The sequence below is a fragment of the Podarcis erhardii genome (assembly GCF_964252035.2).
Source record: "Podarcis erhardii genome assembly, chromosome: 1".
Lineage (NCBI taxonomy): Eukaryota > Metazoa > Chordata > Lepidosauria > Squamata > Lacertidae > Podarcis > Podarcis erhardii.
This window is the reverse complement of record NC_138497.1, coordinates 3,335,964-3,356,469: the sequence shown is the minus strand read 5'-3', so window position 1 is coordinate 3,356,469 and position 20,506 is coordinate 3,335,964. Positions and strand designations below refer to the sequence as shown.

Below are 20,506 nucleotides of genomic sequence, written 5' to 3'. Positions count from 1 at the left end.
ACTTCCCTTCCGCTCTAGGACCGGCAACTCCATTACCGCTGTTAACCCTTCCAGGGCGAAGCGGCAGGAACCTCCGGGCCGCTTGGACAGACACAAGAGACACTTGCGGGGTGCGCGTCACCCCCAAATATCTCATTGGGCGGTGCGAAAATACCTGGCACCTAAGGTTAGGAACGCTTTTACAGCGACTCCGGCCTCGCGGAGGCCATTTTGCTTGCCGCCATCTCCACGGCGACCGGCATCGCCGCCGCCATTTTGCCGGGGTCGTTTCTATAGCAACGGCGGCCTCCTCCATGCCCGCCGCCATTTTGCCAGGGTCGTTTCTATAGCAACGGCGGCCTCCGCCATTTTGCCGCCCCCGTCTCCATGGCGACGGGCCTCGCCGCCGCCATTTTGCCGGGGTCGTTCCTATGGCGACAGCGGCCTCGGCCATTTTGCCGGCCTCCGTCTCCCTAGCGACGGGCCTCGCCGCCATCTTGTTAGGGTGGCTTCCATAGCAACGGCCGCGCTTCGTCCTCCTCCTTCCCCGGTGGCTTTCCGAGGGCCGGCATGGCGGCGGTCCGCTCGAGCCTGGCAGGCCTGGACCTGACGGGGGACGAGGTGGAGCGGCTGAGCAAGGCCTTCCAGGACGAAGGCTTCCGCAAGCTGTTCGCCGACTACGCGGCCGAGCTGAGCGACCCGGCGCAGCGGGCCGTGTACGAGGCGGAGGTGTCGGCGCTGGAGCGGCAGCGGGGCGTGGAGGCGCGCTTCCTGCACCCGCAGCCCGGCTGGGTGCTGCGGACCAGCCAGGCCGGCTCCCGCCGCTGCTACGTCAACGTGTGCGGCAACGCGCTGGTGGCCAGGCCCGAGGCGCGGCCCGAGCCCGGAGGCAGCCGCTGGACGCTGCCGCACTGCCTGGCGCCGGCCCGGGAGGAGCTGGGCAGCCGGCCGAGGCCCGGGGAGCCCCGAGGCCCGCCGCGCCTGGTCTACGACGTGCTCTTCCACCCGGACGCGCTCCGCCTGGCCGCCCGCTCGGCCCGCTTCCGCCGCCTGGTGAGCGACACGGCCCTGGAGGCGCTGGAGAGCCACTTCTCGCCCGGCCTGGACCGCGCCAACGCCGTGCCGCTCAGGGGCGTCAAGTACAAGGGAGTTCCGCAGGCCACGCTGCTCCGGACGCCGCTGCCCGGCGGCGCCCCGGCGGGAACCGGGGAGGAAGAGAGCCCCTTGCCGCCCTTCCCCACGCCCTACGCCTACCCGCCTGGCCCAGCCCAGCAGCCCCCGAGGCCGGCGCCCGATCCGGCCCCGGCGGCCGCCGCCGCCGCCACCACGCCGCGCTGGAGCCTCCGGCAGCGCTCCTACGTGGACCTGCAGGACTACCGCTGCTGCCGGGACTCGGCGCCCAGCCCGGTGCCCCGCGAGCTGGTGGTGACGGTGGAGCTGCCCTGCCTCGGCTCGGCCGCCCAGGCGGAGCTGGAGGTCCGCGGGCGGGAGCTGCGGCTCGAGGCGCGCCGCCCCGCCGCCTACAGCCTCCGCCTGCCGCTGCCCTACGCCGTGGACGAGGCCGCCGGCAAGGCCACCTTCAACAAGGCCAAGAGGCAGCTGGTGGTCGTGCTTCCCGTCCTGCAAGAGCAGGGGAGCCCCGGCTGCAGCGAGCAAGGCCGGCCGGAGGAGGAGGAAGAAGAAGAGGAGCCGCCGCCGCTTTCGGAAACCGGAGGCTCGGCTGATCCGCAGCCGGGCTGCGCCCCGATCCAAGCGGCGAGCGACGCGGAGCAAACGCCCCTTGCCGCCCACGTGGAGGCGGGGCCGGGGTGCACCGCGGAAAGCGCTCCGGCCGCTCCCGAGCCTGGCCTTTCCACGTGTCCGGGTCATAACGATTCCGACGATCCTCGGAGCCCCTCTGCCAGCAGCCCGGAGGCTCCCGCGGAAAGCGGCCAGGCGGCTGACACGCGTCCGACCGCCCCGACGTGCGGCGGCACGGGTTTGCCTGCTGCGCCGCGTGAAGATCCGTGCGTGGACAGCACCGTGGAGCTACCCGGCCCTGTTGCGGGAGGAAGTCAGGGGCTCCTCTGCGCCGACATGGATCTGAGCGGAAACACCCGTGTCATCAGCGACGTGGTGCCCTCGCCGTGCCCCGGTGGCATCCTGGCTCCTCCACGTGTGCCCCGCTGTGACGGCCCGGACTGCTCTAGTGTAGATGAGGATCCGATGCCCTCGGCAAGAAGCGAGCTTCCTGCGCTACCAGGGTGCCCCAGTACCACTAGCACCGTGCAGATTTCTGTACCTGCCTCTCTGGGTCCTGCAAACATAACCTCTGGTTCTCCTCTGCTGCCCACGGAGGGCCCCACCGTTGATCCGGATTCTGCCAAAATCCCTACTAGCTGCCTTGACTCTCCAGTGCCCCCTGCAAGCACAGCCGCCCGGTGTCCCCCTTTCCAGTGCAATCAGGATGAAAACTCTCTGAGACTAATCTTGCAGGTGCCAGGCATTGTTCCCCAGAGCCTCAGGGGGGAAGTAGGAACAAATTGCTACAGAGTTAGTTTTGCCAGCAAAGACTTTGCTTCTTATACATTCCTCTTGCAGTTCCCTCCAGAAAATAGACTGAGTCCCCCTGAGTTTGGACGTGATGTGTCCCTCGATAATGCTGTTATTTCCCTTACCAAGTCTCAGGAGACCACTGGACTTTGGAGAAAGATGTATTTCGGCCTAAATGCTGATTCCTTGCAGGTAAAACTACATTTCTTATCAGTCTCACCCTCAGGGTGTAGCAGAATCAGGGGTATATTTTTGAGGCCCTTATTTCATTTTTATTCTGCTCTTCTTCTACTTGGGGCATTGCGCACTCACTTGTTATCCCATAAATTTATTCTCACAGCTACACTTTGAAGTAAGTTATGCTGAGACTAATAATGTAATAGGCCCCCCATAACCAGTGACCCTCATGGCTGAGCAGGATTTGAATGTGGGTCTCCAACACTTTCCCCACTAGTCTCCTCGCTAAATGTGTGAGCAACAGAAAGGTATCTGGGTTCACACAGTGCATAGTTAAACGATGGAACTGATGGCCAATAATTTGGATAGCATTAATAGGAGACTAGACAAATATGTGGAGTATAAGGCTATTTCTTATGCCCGCTGCCAAGGGAGTGATAAAGAGTGCTGTTGTGCTCATGTTTTGCTGCTAGGCTTCCCTGAGGCATCTTGTTGACCACTGTGGACAGCAGAATGCTGAACTCGATGACTCTTTGACCTAATCCAGCAAGGTTCTTCTTCCATTCTTAGGATTTGTGGGAGTAGTAAAGCCCTTTAAAGCCCTAAACGGCCTTGGTCCTATATACCTGAAGGAGCGTCTCCACCCCCATCGTTCTGCTCGAACACTGAGGTCCAGCACCGAGGGCCTTCTGGTGGTTCCCTCGCTGCGAGAAGTGAGGTTACAGGGAATCAGGCAGAGGGCCTTCTCGGTGGTGGTGCCTGCCCTGTGGAACACCCTCCCTCCCTCAAGGAAATAAACAACTATTTTACTTTTAAAAGACAACTGAGGGTGGCCCTGTTTAGGGAAGTTTTTAATGTCTGATGCTGTATTGTTTTTAATGTTCAGTTCGGAAGCCGCCCAGAGTGGCTGGGGAAACCCAGCCAGATGGGCGGGGTATAAATAATATAGTATTATTATTATTATTATTATTATTATTATTATTATTATTATTAAAGCAAGTGAGGCCCCAGTTAGAACACTTTACCTGAAGGCCAAGTAGATGCATGTGATGATGCTAAGTTGGAGTGCTGTGGTTGTTTTCTTATTGCCCATAGCTATTGGGGTGCTGGGAACATTTTCCTTCCCTACCACAGTGATGAAAAGAAAATAACCTCCATAGTAAGTAGTGACTGCTACCTACACCCTTTTAGTATGGCAACCCACTGCTCTCTTCCCATTCTCCTTGCGTCTGAAGGCTTGGGTATTTGGAGAAGGACCTCTGAGGATGGTTGGCAGTAGTTGAGTAGGCTTGTATATGAGAGAGAAAAAAAGTCATTCAGGAATCTAAGTCCCAAACTGTTCAGGGCTTTGCATCAAGACTGCATCTGACCTCCTTTGGGCTGAACTGTAGAAGGCGCTGTCAAAACACAAGGACCTCATAGTACTGAAGTGAATACTGTGTGCCTACCCGTACACAGTAGAACTTGTCCCCTGAACTTGCTTTGCTACTTGTTTAGTTTTGTTGTTCAGTCGTTTAGTCATGTCCGACTCTTCGTGACCCCCTGGACCAGAGCACACCAGGCCCTCCGGTCTTCCACTGCCTCCCGCAGTTTTGTCAAACTCATGTTTGTAGCTTCAAGAACACTGTCCCACCATCTCGTCCTCTGTTGTCCCCTTCTCCTTGTGCCCTCCATCTTTCCCAGCATCAGGGTCTTTTCCAGGGAGTCTTCTCTTCTCATGAGGTGGCCAAAGTCTTGGAGCCTCATCTTCAGGATCTCTCCTTCCAGTGAGCACTCAGGGCTGATTTCCTTAAGAATGGATCGGTCTGATCTTCTTGCAGTCCATGGGACTCTCAGGAATCTCCTCCAGCACCATAATTCAAAAGCATCAATTCTTCGGCGATCAGCCTTCTATTTAGAATGTTTCCTAGAATGTTTCTTTGCATTGGAAAAAAAAACCTCGTATAAAAATTGCAGAGGGGATGAGAGAGAGGATCTAGGTTTGGTCTTCTTGCTGACACTGGGACTACACATTTTTCCCTGTTGAAGAAAACACACACATTTTTTTACCACTTAATCGGAGCATTGAGTCAGCTCTCATCAACACGAGATACTATTAAAGCTACGGTTGCATTCTGGCAAGGCAGAACCTGTGTATGTCAGGACTCAGTAGCTTCAAAATATCATTTGCATTGACATATAATTAATTATTCAAACTCACATTTTAGTGATGACTAAAATAAGCTCTGTACTTTATATAGGGGTGTTTTGCAGGACCTTTTCACCGGTCAGGCTTGGTCTGCTGGGCTAGAAAGCTTTGCCATTCCTGAAATAGAAGTTTAAAGTCCTAACCAGCACTTTGATTTGGGTCTGGATCTGGGCCGACCATCAGTTAAACTCTTGTAATAGTGGAGCCACATGATCCTGATAACTGGCTCCAGTCAGCAGTCTGGCCGCAGCATACTGTGCCAGCTGAAGCTTTCAAACAAAAGCTAGGTCAGTTGCAGTGCAGGTCGTGAGGTATCATGGCCAGATCTGACTTTTCTAGGAACAGGTGCACCCAGCGCACCAAGCAAAGTTGTGCAAAGACACTTTTGCCCACAGCCAGCTTCTGAACATCCAGGTTCAGAGTGCAAAACTCAACTTTAAAGTGGGGCGCAATCCAGACTAGCTGCTGCTTGCTTTTGGTTTAGTTGAGAGTAAACTGATCAAATCGAGCCCCTGCTGTTAAATAGAAACATGTCGAAGAAGAGCTTATAAGTACCGTATTTTTTGCTCTATAAGACTCACTTTTTCCCTCCTAAAAAGTAAGGGGAAGTGTGTGTGCGTCTTATGGAGCGAATGCAAGCTGTGCAGCTATCCCAGAAGCCAGAACAGCAAGAGGGATTGCTGCTTTCACTGCGCAGAGATCCCTCTTGCTGTTCTGGCTTCTGAGATTCAGAATATTTTTTTTCTTGTTTTCCTCCTCCAAAAACTAGGTGCGTCTTGTGGTCTGGTGCATCTTATAGAACGAAAAATACGGTATATAGTGACCTGTAAACCATCACCAAACTCCCCTGTGATTTTGCTCTGGTTCTAGAACCAGATGAGGGTGCTCTGCAGCATGTTACTTTTTGGGGATGGTGTTTGGGCTTCTGTCTTCTGGCAACAGAGACATCTTTATCCTTTCTCAGGTGTTTCAGTTGTGGCGTTGAGTAATTTCCCTCCTGTTCTGGAGTTCAACCCACCACTTTGTGGAGGATCTTGTCTTGTGGTGGAGTGCTAGTTGTGTTGACCTTCTGCTCCCATCTTAAACTGCACACCCTAGGTTTGGAAAACCACGGCAGTTTTTAAAGAAAGAGACTGAGCCCTTGATACGGATGGACTTTCCCCACTGCTGTTCCTGCAAGGGTTGCATCTCTTAGAGAGGTAATGTGACCTTTCGTTCTGAAGTTCCTTAAAGGCCAGCAGTTTGTTAAATAGGGTTTTAACAGATCAAATGCCCTTTCGATTAAAATTTTTAAAATTATATTATCTCATTCAGTATGGATCATTGATGGCAAGGAGGTAAAAAATAACTGTGGCATTTCTCTCAGAGGCTGGTGAAAGGTCATTAATCTAATGCTTTGCAGAAACCATTAACTCCTTATGTCAGGCATTGCCGCTGGCTGGGTGTGAGGACTACGAATGGGAGAAGGTTCAGTTGCAGGTGACTGGTTTCATTTCGTCAGATTTTTCAGCCAAGTAGTACAGCACAAGCAAATAAGTTTTCCATCATACAGAACAGCTGACACCTGGAGGCTGAAGGTGTGTCCCAGTGAGCAAGATCAGTACTGCCAGCGGTGGCTCAGCTGTGCTCATGGGTCTTTGCCTTCCGCAGCCCATGGATAGGGAGCCCTGGTTGCAGTGATACCCCTGCAGTATGGACAACAATTGGCCATTTTTTCTCCAGGGAAGATAGAGAGATATAAGAAATAGGCATGCAGGAAAGCATAAATTCCAGACATGAAGCCTTCAGGCAAAGATGCATTGTTTAGAATGAGAAAAACGGGTTTATTTAGTGACATTCGCATGGAGAGAGATTCAAGATTATCCACCTCTTGGTCCAAGAAACCAGATACGTTCTTGTTCCAGTATAAACAATTTTAACAGCAGCTCTAGTTTTCCTGTTTCTAGCCTTCCCACATATCTAGATTCTTTTGGAATTAGCCAGTGGAATTAGTTCTTGCTTGACCTGCAGCTAGCAACTGAAAATACTTTCATAGGAGAATGCTTAGAAAAAAATAAATATTTTCAGGTTATACACTGACATTGTTTGTTGTTGTTGTTGTTTAGTCGTTTCCGACCCTTCGTGACCCCATGGAGCAGAGCACGCCAGGCCCTCCTGTCTTCCACTGCCTCCCGCAATTTGGTCAAACTCATGCTGGTAGCTTCAAAAACACTATCCAACCATCTCGTCCTCTGTCGTCCCCTTCTCCTTGTGCCCTCCATCTTTCCCAGCATCAGGGTCTTTTCCAAGGAGTCTTCTCTTCTCATGAGGTGACCAAAGTCTTGGAGCCTCAGCTTCAGGATCTGTCCTTCCAGGAGCACTCAGGGCTGATTTCCTTAAGAATGGAGAGGTTTGGTCTTCTTGCAGTCCATGGGACTCTCAAGAGTCTCCTCCAGCACCAGAATTCAAAAGCATCAATTCTTCGGCAATCAGCCTTCTTTATGGTCCAGCTCTCACTTCCATACATCACTACTGGGAAAACCATAGCTTTTACTATACGACCTTTGTTGGCAAGGTGATGTCTCTACTTTTTAAGCAGCTGGTTAACTGATAGAGGTGTGCTTGGTGGCTTTATAAGTCATCCTTCCCCAACCTAGTTTGAACTACAATTCCCATCAGCCCTAGTCAGCACCATTAGTTCCCGAACACTGTAAATCCTGTCCAATAGCTGCCAACTGTAGTTGAAGAACATACAGGAGGTAGTCAAAATGAATGCCAACCCTTGCAAGAAAGGATTAATAACACTAATAATTTAATGCACAGTTGGGAACAATTTGCTCAATATTAGAATGACTCTTGGGAAAATTAGTCTGGATTGTTGTCTCTTCATTCCATAATTCTTGTGCTAATCATGTGTTGATATGTGTATGAGTCAAGAATTCTACTCCCCACAACAGTGGTTCCCATTAGCTTAGTACTGCAGACCCCCTGTTTTTCAAAAGGCAAGCCATGGAGCCCCTGCTTCTGAAAATTTTGATATCTCTATGGTAGGTTTTTTTTATGTGAATAGTGCCACAGACTCCCTGTTGGAAAACAAGCCCCCTCGGGAGAGGCTGGCCCCCCTCGTAGGTTCCTGGAGCTTGTTTACCGGTGATCTTCCTGCCTGGCATCCCCGCTAGTCCAGGGTAGATCTTGATAGGCGACATTTCCCAGCATGGAAAATGTACCCTGGGTGGGTTATGTAGACCCCCTGGGTTGTGCGGACCTCCAGTTTGGAACTACTGCCCTACAAGAAACTGATATATTAACTAATTTCAGGCTTCTCATATGCATCTAGTTGGACATTGTGAGAACAGGAAGGTGGACTACATGGATCATTGGCCTGATCGAGGAGGGTCCTCTTATGTTTGTTGTGGGGGAGGAAGAGAAAGGAGAATGTTAGGCGCTTTGAGACTCCTTAGGGTAGTTATATGGGCAGGGGTGCTTTAACTTTACCTTTAGGGTAGTTATAAAGCGGGATATCAAATCCAAACTCCTCCTCCTCCTCTTCTTCTTCTTCTGTTCACCAGCACCCACAGAGACCTTCCCTTGTGCCTACAGGGTCTCCTCCACCCACTGAAATTCAACTCGAAAGAAGCATTCTCTTGTGCCTAGTCAGTAGGATAGATTGAGCTCTGTCCTTGGTTGCTGATCGTATTTGGTGCTCACAACAGGTTTAAAAGGTTGATGACGTCTGGTTTAATCAAACAAACCAAATTCAAAACATGGTTTATGAAGCTGACTTGTTTCAGTAAACCATAAATAAGATTAATTACATTTTGTGTTTGGACCTAACACTAAACTGTGGTGAATAGAAAATGGAAGTGGAAGCTTCAAATGTCCCCATGACTGTGGAGGCAGAGTGTATAAGCCAGGGCTGGGCGATACCTGGTTTCCAGCATCACAATATACCAGTGTATGACAATGTCTGAAATAAGGATGGATCTAGGTAGAGGCACTGGCTGGCTTCATGGTTTCTCCTGCATTGTGATTTTTGCCTGCGCCTGCTCCTGCAATTCACTGCCCCCTGCGTTACTGTATGATACAATAATCATGACTGCACATCAGCTAAGAAATACAGACTAAAATAAAGTTTTACTTTATGTAAAATATAATCCACAGAAAAGAAAAACGACCTTTCTCCTAGCACCACACTTTTGTGAGTAACATACAGTTGTGGTTTCCAGTATTTCCAAGCTGATGCCATTAGCAATAAGCACATAAATAGTTTTATACTCATTTACTTGTATCTTGCATGTTCTAAAATGGCGCACATGTTACTGTGAAATCTCTTGGGTTTCCCCATGCCTTGGTATTTTTCTGTGGTGCAAAGGTTCTTCTGGGACCCTTTGTTTCTGTCAATCCACAGATTACATGTTTGCCTAGTTGTTCCTTTCCAAAACTGAGCAGTTAGTTTCATGTTTTGCTGGCAACAGCGGAAAATTGCCAGTTCTTGATGTTTTCCAAATGAGTGGAGAAATGCCAACTAGAATTGGTTTTGGCACATGGACGTTTAAGGGGATTGCCATGGTGAAACGCGGTTTGCTTTTCAGAGGGGGGAAATTGTTGCTCTCGTCGTCACCACCAGCAGATAGGCAGTGGAGTTCCTCGCTCTCTATGTTTCCCCCAAGAAGCAGGGGTTGGTTTTTAGTGCTGTGAGAAGGCAACCGACATAAATGTTTTAAAGCAGGATTCCTTTTCGCTTACACATGGTGGCATTAACGGACCGGAGACCGTATCTCACTTTTCTTCACCTGGGAGGAATTCCTGTGTGTTTACTCTTCCAGCTGGAACTGAAGGAGGCTCACACATCAGGGTACAACCATAGAATCATAGAATTGAAGTGTTGGAAGGGACCCTGAGGGTCATCTAGTCCAACCCCCTGCAGTGCAGGAATATGCAGCTGTCCCATACGGAGAAGCAAACTTGCAATCTTGACATTATCAGCACCAGGCTGTAACCAACTGAATCATCCAGGATCTTATGCAAACCAAACCTTTAGAATGCCAACTAGAAGATAGTCAGATTGATTAAAAAAAGATGTTCCTCCCATCTCTTTGTATTTCAGCAATGATGCAACAGGCAAATGGGTTCCAAGCCATTTTGGAAGCCAGGGTGTAAGCAATAAATCCCCCTTATTTAACAATACACACTTTCCCCATAAAACTACGTCCACAGTATTAATTCCATTTTAATGCCCAGTTTCCCAAATCAGCTTTAGTCATCTGAATGGATTTGCAGTGGGTTGCTAGGATGGAAGTATTTGGTGGTAGCTTTGCTCTAGGCTAGTCTATACTTCAGATACACAGGAGCATTAGACTCCTGAGTAAGCTTAGCTGTCGTGAGATCAGAGGAGAGGTCCTCTTAAAAGTAAGTAAATGGTTAAGGGACAGGAAGCAGAGAGAAGGCATTAACAGACAGCTCTCTCTTTAGCAACGCTGGGATGGGGCAATCATGCACAATTTATAAAGGTTTCATGCTGACCTGTATAAAGCAGTTCTTTCCCCCTCTTCTTTTTTCTACAGCAAATTAGTGTAACAAGGAGCAACTCTTAGACAATCACAAAGCAAAAAACACACCTCTCTGAGTGCCATGCCCTTTCCCCAGAATAAATATATTTGTCTAACTAGTGTCCTCCCTAATGTGGAGCAAAGTAGTCGGTTCTTCCATTTCCTATCCTTTATAAATATCTGATGAAATTAAGTCCACATTTCCACATTTGTCACCAGATTTTATTTGTTCAGTTTATTTCAAAGCTCTTTTTATCCTGCCTTTCTGTTTGGAAATGCTCAGAGCAGCCAACAAACAACTCCCTAAAAGTACACCCCATTAGCACATAAAACTGTTCAAAAACATTGTAAGATGCAAAACAATGTTTTGAAACATTTGCGTAAACCAAGCAGTGCTAAAAGTAAAGAAAGGAGCCCCCACATGCTGTTACGTACTAATTTTCAGTGGTTTATAGATGTTTGCTTTGGTGCCGTTGTTGACCTTTGCTTTGGAAGTTCCTATTTATCTAAGCATTATTTGTCAAAGCAGAGGCATAACAAATATAGAACCGGGATTAGAATATTTATTGTAACATGGTATTCGAAAATGGGAATGACAGGAGGAAATAAACCCAGGGCCATTTCAAGTCATTTTGCTGCCTTGATGCATCACAGAAACTAGAATAAAGAATAGAGAATGTACATTTTGAAAAGAAAAGAAAAATCTACCCATCAATATTGTTACTGATTTAATCACTGATAAAAAGCACCATCATTTTCTAGAAGCCATTAATATTTAAGTTTCATGTGCCGCCTTCTTGGTATGGGAAACTTGTGTCACCAAAGTTATTAACCTCTTGATTAAGCTGCTGAAAGCCTTTCTGGAGATGTCTTAATTCTGGCCATTGCTAATACCTTATACATAGGAGACTCCCCCACTGCCCCCCTTTGTGGCTTTCATCTTCCATTGCCGTAGAGACTCTGTCTTTAGCTGATCTCCTCTGCGGCAGGATTTGCAAAAAGGCAGAGAGGCTCTGAGATCTGAGTTTCTTTTGAACCTGTTTCCTGAATTCACCATAAAGGCACCTTAACTTAATTTAGATCCAGCACATGACCTACTTTTAAAATGCCTGCAGTCTGCTGGAGAGAAACTTTCAATTCTAATAACTTAGCACTGGGTATTATTGACAAAGGGGCAAAAGTGGATCTGTTAGCTTTATTTCTTATCATTGGCAATTGCTCCAAAGACTACTGTGAACTCAAAATGTGCTTTATTACTTGTTTTTATTTAATGCCCAATGAACAACGTGACATAGTGCTGACATATAGTGTTACGTCCTGGACATACAGCGTTTTTGTGGTTTTGTGCAATATTCTCAATATGCCCAGTTGGGTTCAGTGACTTACCTATGAGTGATGTTCCATCTTGCCATTGGCCTTCCGTTGGTTGATGGATTTGTGTGTTATTTCTGGGCTGGACATGTATTTATTATTTCAGGTTTTCTTAACATTGTGGTTCTATTAGAAGTTTTTTATGTATCTTATTCCTGTCGAAAGTTGTATTTTTATAAGGCGCCAAGCCACATTGAATGAGTTCTGCTCATAAAGCCATCCTATAAATATTATAAAATAAAAATGTAATTTAATATATTTGAAGCTTCTTGAGAGTGACATGCTCCAAGGGCGCATGTGTGGGTTTTGTTAACTCTGAAACATTGGTGACAGTGATGTAAGGTTATGAGAATGAGTCTGGGGGAGCCTCTGGCACCTCCCTCTCCTCTGGAAAAGCCAAAAAGAAATGGGAAAGTCTTGTTTCTGTTTCCAGCCAACTGTAATTACTTATTTTGTCCAAACTGAGGACCATTATTAGTGTTAAGCAACTGCATTTTGAAGACTTGTTCCTCTGAAATGTAGTTAACATTCATCACAGTTTCCCCTAGCTTTGAACATGAGTCACTATGGTTTTCTGCAAATGGAAGCCATCACTTCTGATTTCCTCCTCTTGGTTGTCCTGGAGAAGGAGAGGGCAGGGAAGATTGGCAGGGTATAGATAATAAAACTTATTGTTATTATTAAACTACAGTTCAGCATTATGTGTGAACCAGGACAGCATGCGGAGCCATCTCTTTCAGTGATGTGCAGACAGGGAACATGGGCACAAATAAGGAAAGTGGAATTCCCTGCTGGGCAGTTTGCTTCATCAGTGAACCTGGACATTTCACTTTAGCTTTAAAGGCCAGATCCCCTGAGAATGAGGAAGGACAAAGCATGCATGTACCTGCAATCCAGAAAACAGCTTTGGGCACTGTTGCCTCTGTACTTACCTTTTCTCTAAACCGAAAAGTCCCAAATGTTGCAACATTTCCTCATAGGGGATCTGCTCTACTTTTTTTTTTTTACAACTGTATGGCAAGCAAAAATTCACTGGCTGAAGATTTTATTGTCCCATGGTCCAGTTCATGTACCCCATGTGTAAAAAGCTTCACCTGTTGAATTTCTCCTCGCCGCACAGTTGTACAAGGCGCAGGTGCTTTGCCAGAAAAAAAGGTTGACAAATCTGCATAGCCTCTGTTTCTCTCTCATTGGTGAATGTCTTTTGGGGTTGAGTAATGCAGCACTTTTGCATCTGGATTCTTGCTCAAAGGCCTTGAAAAAATGTCTGCAGCCTAACATAGAATTGGCCTGTTACTGTATATATTGAATCTTCATCCTGACCTTCAGACCGGTTGGGTGTATACAGCATAAGCACAATAATGAAACAACAGATAAAATAGTTAATCATTAAACTGTACTACACAAGGTTAAAATGCTTCTGTGAGCAAAAACACCTTAGCCTGGTGCCGAAAGGACTCTGATGTGGGTGCCATGGAAGCAAGGCTGTGTGTGTTGTTGTTGTTTAGTCGTTCAGTCGTGTCTGACACTTCGTGACCCCCTGGACCAGAGCACGCCAGGCACTCCTGTCTTCCACTGCCTCCCGCAGTTTGGTCAAACTCATGCTGGTAGCTGCCAGAACACTGTCCAACCATCTCGTCCTCTGTTGTTCCCTTCTCCTTGTGCCCTCCATCTTTCCCAACACCAGGGTCTTTTCCAGGGAGTCTTCTCTTCTCATGAGGTGGCCAAAGTCTTGGAGCCTCAGCTTCAGGATCTGTCCTTCCAGTGAGCACTTAGGGCTGATTTCCTTAAGAATCGATAGGTTTGATCTTCTTGCAGTCAGTGGGACTCTCAAGAGCTTTGTTGGCAAGGTGATGTCTCTGTTTTTTAAGATGCTGTCTAGGTTTGTCATTGCTAAAGGCTGTGTTGCAAGGGCAGTTGAGAGTTCAGGTGTCACTGCCAAGAAAGACTTTTCTTTCGTTGGAGTTCCATGGCATCCCTCAGACAGATGCGCACAAGGAAGGAGGGCCTTGGCAAAAAGACTTTAATCACAGAAAAAGGAAACAAAACCAACCCAGCCTGCCCTGCCCTTGTGCCATTTGCCAGCATATGGAGAAAGCATTATCACCTGCAAGCATGCAGCAGCTCACCATGAAAGGCTTGGCCAAAGGATTTGCTAGAAAATTAGGCAGCTATATTCCGGTTTTTAGTATAAGTAGATTGCTTGAAAAGGGATATAGAACTACCTTAAGGAAAGCATCACTTTGTTGACTAACACGAAGTCTGTCAGCCCACAATAAAATCTACACCTTCTTGTTGCTGATCCAATTGGTTGTGTGTGACTTTCTGATTGAGGGTGCCACAGCTGAAGGTTTCGTCCGTTATTTAAGAATGCCAGCTTTAAGGAGAAGCAGAGATCTGGGGATTGTGGCAGCTGTGGGGAGCCTAAGGGCTGGTGTTTTGTAACCAAAGGGAAAGTTTAATCCTTGCACTTGTTTCTCCCCTTCAGGAAAGGTGGTTTGTCACTGAAGACAATGTGGATGAGTTTCTGGACAGTCTTTCGAGGATGTCCCGTTCCAGCCCGTCTGAGATGGAACATCAGCCATTAATTGAAGTGTTGGATGTCTCGGAGGGCAAAAGTCAGATCAGATTAAAGGTAAGGCATTGTTCAGCAGGCCTGCCTTATCATCCATGAACAACGCTGGAGTAACCAGTCACTGTCTTCTCCAGTTCCATTTGCCCAACACCTTGCTGCTTGTAAGGATATTTTTACCTGTGCATTAAGGGCGCTCATTGATTCTGAAAACTTCCAAATTAAATGTTCAGCAAACATGGCAACTTGCTACTCCACTGTAATAAGCTCCCCCCCCCCCCCCCGGCATGCGTGTGCTGGGAATGTTCTGGCTTCAGGACAAGCAACATTGAATTTAAATTGCAGAGAGAGATTTAGGATAAGCAAGAGAGAATGTTCCTAATGGCCATGAACTTGCTCCCAGAACAGACCACACTGTTTCACTGCATTTGGAGAGGATCTTAACTGCACATCAGAAGTCAGATTTTTCTCATCTTATTGTGGAACTTGTAAGCTTTGTGATTTTGAAGCCCTTTTGGAGAGCATGAAGACTTGTCATCGTCTGCTGTACTTGGAAGGAATAGCAAAGTCCAAAATCAAATATAAACAGAGGCAGCTGGCTGGATTGACACCTAATATTTAGAGTCTCTTGAAAACATAGATAATTTTAAGAATTACTTGGTCCTGTGTGGCGGTTTCTCAAATAGCCTGCTGTAACAAACGGTCAGATTCCCATCCCAGAATGAGGGTTTCTAGGATATCACTCCCCTCCTCCCAACTTAATCTGCAGAATCATTACAAGAACTTCGCAATTTGTAAAATTATAGCATATCCCAAATAATAAATGATTAAAAATGGCAGCAGATGAGTTGTAATCTCTGCCTGAAATAGACCGAACACGGTGTGGCTCCACATGCTGCATTTGCAAATATTATTTCAATAATCATGTGCCTCAGCCAGCCCGTATCTTGGATCAGACTCTGAAAGTTCAAGGCCGCAGTCTGGACTTTGCTCCTGGGGGTGGGTTGCGAGGTGCACTCTCTTTAATTGCCTGCACACAATGAAATGAAAGATAAGAGCAGACATCTGTATTTGTAGCCCAGCTCTGCTTACGGACTCTGGGGGTGTTTCTGCTTCCCCTACTGTAAAATAAAAGTGTCTCACACCTTGTATGTGTTGTCAACTTACAGCTTCCATTTAAAGCCCCAGAGGCTGCCTCACATTTCTACCTGGGATCTGGCACCTGTTGTTTGTTAGCTGTTGGAAACCTGCCAACTGCAATGAATATCAATATTTGATTTTCTACATTTAATTATTGAAAGGGGAGCAGAGCTTGGATGGCAATTCCAGCCTACATCAGACCTCTTGGTTGGTGTATCTACGTGGTGTGTTTTCCCTTATCTGTGCTCTCATTTTTCTCAGTCCTGCACTGGAGCAGAAGAGCTTTTTCCATTAACATTTGCAGCCAGCACCGTGGCACAGACCACCTTGGTGTACTAGATTGCATGAGGCCAAGAATATTGAGGTTGGCAACCACCTGCTGCTCATATCCAGGCTGCTCTGCCAGCCACCGCAAGAGTTTGTACCTTATTCTGTATCTTGGAGGACTGCTTTATTTGCCAGTGAAAATGAGAGCTGGTCTAAAGTCTTCTGAGCATCACAGAACGTGGCCCGTCCTGCTGCATAGGAACAATTGGAGGAATGTTGACATAGGAACCTGGGCTACCAATCATTGGCTGCTTCTGGGCATTGTCAAAGAGAGTCCTTAGCAAGTAGGGTCCTTGGACGATTTAGATGCATTCCTCCTCAGCAACAAGGTGTTGAGGCTCAAAACACTCTTAATTTAGACTACATGCATTGTTTTACTTGTTTGCACTGAATTGCATTTGCCATTTTACCACCCATTCACCCAGTTTGGTCTTCACAATCTCCTTTTGTTTCATGATCCCTGAACAATTTAACATCACCTGGAAACTGGGCTAGGAAACTAGATTGTTTACGAAGAAGTTAAAAAACATAGGTCTCAGTATCAGTTCTTGGGGGAATGCACTTTCTACATCTCTCCATTCAGAGAAATGGCCATTTCTTCCTACTCTCCACTTCCTGATACTTAACCAATTCCTGATCTGCAAGAGGACCTCTCCAATTATTCCATGAGCTTACTGATGTTTCTTTGCTGAGGTTCCTTGTCAAAAGTCCAAGTACACCATGTAATCAGAATAAAACCAATTAGTGCACCACTTATGACTTATGCACATTGAGTCTCCTCAGCTGAAACCATGACTCCTTCTCTGAAATGGGCATGATCCAGATGGCCTCAAGCAAGGCATTGGGTAACTACGGCTCTGTGACAAGCGCAAGGCATATTGCACAACCCAGCCAGAATCATCCTTCCTGTGAGGAGCACACAGTGGGCAGCCACCGGGCAGAACTCTTGCAACTTTCCCTCTGAGCACGTTCCCAGAGCTTTGTAGGTCAGGGTCCACTGCCAGGCCTGCAAAAATCTCCAGCCCTGTTTACTGGAAACATTGCAAGAAGGTACGAACTTAAAAGGGAGACCTGTTTGGGAGGAAGCCCAGGTTGTTCCTGTTTGGTGGCTGAGACCATTTTCAGCAACACTTCTCTCTACCTTTAGCCTACAACTGTAACAAACATCTCTCCCCCTTTCTTTTCACAGCCGCTGGAGCAGAATGGCTTTGAGCTTGGTAAAATGCAAGAAGGAGCTACTCCCAAGGGAGAGGATGGTGAACAAGAAAATGGCAGTGAACTCTCAGCAGATGCAGAAAGCTGCCCTGCACAAACAGCTCCGCTCACATCCATGGAAACAATGGGCCAAGTTGGCGGGGGACCAGGCCATTGTTTGGAGCTTGACCCCAGCAACCCCAGCTTGGCAAGCCCTGGGAAACAGCAGATAAGGGAGTGTCGTGAGTCAGAACGTGCTTTTGCAAGGGAGGAGGAAAGAGCCACGTCCACACCGCAAGCCCAGTTTAACTGGGAGGAGCCTGGCCAGACCAGAGGGGGGGAGGGTGTGCATTCAGAGTCAGCGCAGAACAGCCAGGGCCAGGGCAGGAGCAGGCCGGCTCCTCCTGTGCTAAAGGAAACAGACATGCGGGATGGAAGCGTGCAGTACATTACCAGCCACACAACACACTGCGCAGTCGCCTTTCAGAATGCTTTGTTGTATGAACTGGATTAATGTGCTGAGCTACCAGCCGGGCTCTGCAGCGAGAAAAACCTCAAGTTTTACATTTTGCATTTCCTCCAAGAAGCACAGGAAAGGGACGGTGCAGAACCCCAACCACAAGTCTTGCGGAAACAAAGCACCGGTCCCATCTGCTCAAAAACGTTCACTTCTATTTGGGAGATTTGAAAGGATTGGACTTCAGGAAGGGGTTACCAACACAGTGCTCTCCAGATCAGCCCCAGCCAAAGGTCAGGAATGAGGGAAGTGGCCGTGCAGCAACATCTGGAGAGCAGTGCCTTGGCAGCCCTGGGTTTAGACGAGCACTCAGCATGTTGCTGAAATTCAGAAAGAAACTGGCAGTTCATTAAAGTCAAAATCCCGTTGCTGCAAGTAGTCGGGGGAACATACAGGTCGTGGTCAGGCTACATCTAGGTTTGTTAAACTGAAATAGAAACATGCCTTTTGCCTGTGCACACAACCAGGATTAAACCAGGAAGTCTCTAATCAATTTCCCATTTCCCATTCTGAACTGGGAGACTATAGTTACTAGCTTTGGAATGGGGGTCTTAAACCAGACTTTGAAGTTTCGTTTAGGATGCTGGCTTGTTCTGAAGCCGGTGACTGAAACAGGGAGACTTCTTGGTTGTGACGTCTTGCGCCACGGAAGGGCAAAGCGAAGAGGCTGACTGTGTGGGCAGAAGGCTAATTCATCTCTTGGCTGAGCCAACTGAGAAATGCTCTTGCGCAAGGCCTCGTCACAACTTCAGGGTTTCATAATGCCTTTATTCCAACTTCCCCTTCCTCCAGCATTCCCATTTCTTCTCTGCTGATGGGGAAACAACAGCCCACTATTTGAAGTTTCCTCCCATCTCAGAAGCCTCACATTTCACAACGACTTGTGCTGCCACACTTTTAGGTGTGAATTTGTATGGCTTGCCTTTGGGGCACCCCTTTCACACTCCGCAAGCACCCTTCAAACAGGTAGATAAAAATGCAACAGCACCAGCTGGGCAAAAACCAGCTTGCTTGCTTTCATGGTGGATGCTAAAACCAGTATAAATACCCCTAGTTGCTCTCTGTTCATCAAAACCCATGCAAGTCTCGTGAACGCCGAGTGTTGCAACTGTCTTGGGAAATCCCCTGGGTGCTTGCAAGAAAACTGTTTTCTGTAGTGTATGCAGCACCATCTATTTTGGACCAGGGTGTCATAACCAGATTGTAAACTGCATTCACAGGAAGATAATCCTATTCATTTTAATGGAATTGATTTCAAAGTAAGCATGCCCTCGAGGGACAGGGCCCTTGCAGTTCCACTGCCATTGGGACAGAGAAGAGCACACCCCACAAGCAGCTACTGTACATAGATCTATTCCCAGCTTTACGTTTTACAGCAGAAATGTGTTTCAGGTTTTCTGTCGGCCAAACTAGTTTTCACAGTTCAAAGACTATTTTAGAACTTCTGCTTAATTTGTCTACCCTAGCTAGATTTTGTGCCAACTGTTGTTTTAACAAAAGTCATCAATACCCTGGATGTGGCAGGTACCTACTATGAAGCTAAAATTCAGCACATTTTAAATGGAAGAATTGTTCCCCAGTGATCTGCATTGGGGCTCAACAGTGCTCAGTTGGAGCAGGATTGTAACCCTCTTCTCAGTCCCACAGATTTCACCAGAACCCACTCTCAATTAAGACCTGCTTGAAAACCCATCAGCACTCTTCAAGCCATTAAATTAGAAGTTCTGTCTACGTTAATTAGCATGTTCAAAATTGAAATGGAGCAGGGGAGACTAACCTAATGAAGTCTTTCCTCTCTTGTAACCTGAAGAAACACATTTGCATCCCAGAAAGTCAAGTTCTGGAAAACACTCAGCAGTTAATTATGTTAGACAGAATTCAGTAGTTTCCACTAATTGGATTGTCCTGTAAAATCTAGGAACACACTAAAATTCACCAATAAAGCGTTTGGCTGCAGGTCTAAGGGATGCCTTGGAGATGACTTTGCCATCTTGTGTTTTCTGCTGCTGCCTGTATTACTGCACCACAATACACAAATGGGCCTTTGTTACATTTTGGGCATATAAATGGATTTCATCTTGGGTGCCTTTTTCCAGAGGCAAGGAAGGGCACAATCCACTGGGAAGTTCTTTCGCACAAGGCCCATTTACTTTATGAAGAACTTGTGCAGGAGAATTTTCTGATGGGATTGCGCTGTAACACTCATTCAATACATAGTTAAATTAGATCTGTGCTCTTTCATCAAGAAGGGCTTTTGAAGGTTACTGAGCCTCTTAACACAGATGTAGACTAGGCTCTCAATTAGTACGGTATATCTCTTCTCCATATGCTGTTACTTTACATTGCTTGGGGCTTTTAGCTCTTGGATGCTCTCCTCTGTTTCTTCACCCAGCCCTATTTTTAATTATTCATTAAGCTGGGCTGCCTACGCAGGAACCTGAATTGTTTCTGTAACAGGAGGTAAATGGTTGTCATTGTTTTCAGTTCAGTTCTTCAAATGTTATGTTGTTAATTTACTTTACTTTGTATCATTGCACTGTGTCGTCATTACCATTGTTGAAGCTGTTCTTTTAATTTGGCGCTATAAAAATTAAAAGGGATTGTTTCGGATCACTGAAAGACTTGTGTTACAAAAAACATGATTTTTTTTTATTTTGGCAGAACTAAAAAAAAAAAAGTTGCATATTTCTACATTTAAGTGAAAAGAAATGGATTTCCAATTTTCTCATAAGCACATAGCAAATAAAATAGAAGGCTTTTGCAGGTATTAAGGTACCAAATTTCAAGCAAGCATGTACAAGATTATGGAATACTGAATGACTGATTCTCTCTAGTAAGATAAGTGGCGGGCAGAGAGAGGGTGAGGGGTTGTTCAGAAAGTGCCAACCAGTTCAGAACTGGGGGGCTCGTGAGTAGCAGACAGGAGGCCCTGGTCATCTTAGGCACTCGCCCAACCCTTTGACACCCAAACTGCAAAAGAA

At 47.0% G+C, this 20,506-nt stretch overlaps 1 protein-coding gene across 1 annotated transcript; it reads left to right on the top strand.

Moving 5' to 3' along the window:
- Positions 1-455: 455 nt before the first annotated feature.
- On the top strand, positions 456-20,144 carry DNAAF2 (dynein axonemal assembly factor 2). Its single transcript, XM_081875912.1, has 3 exons — positions 456-2,703; positions 14,264-14,410; positions 17,004-20,144. The coding sequence occupies exons 1-3, from the start codon at positions 550-552 to the stop codon at positions 17,520-17,522; spliced, it is 2,820 nt and encodes a 939-aa protein (XP_081732038.1). The 5' UTR covers positions 456-549; the 3' UTR covers positions 17,523-20,144.
- The last annotated feature ends 362 nt before the right edge of the window (positions 20,145-20,506 follow it).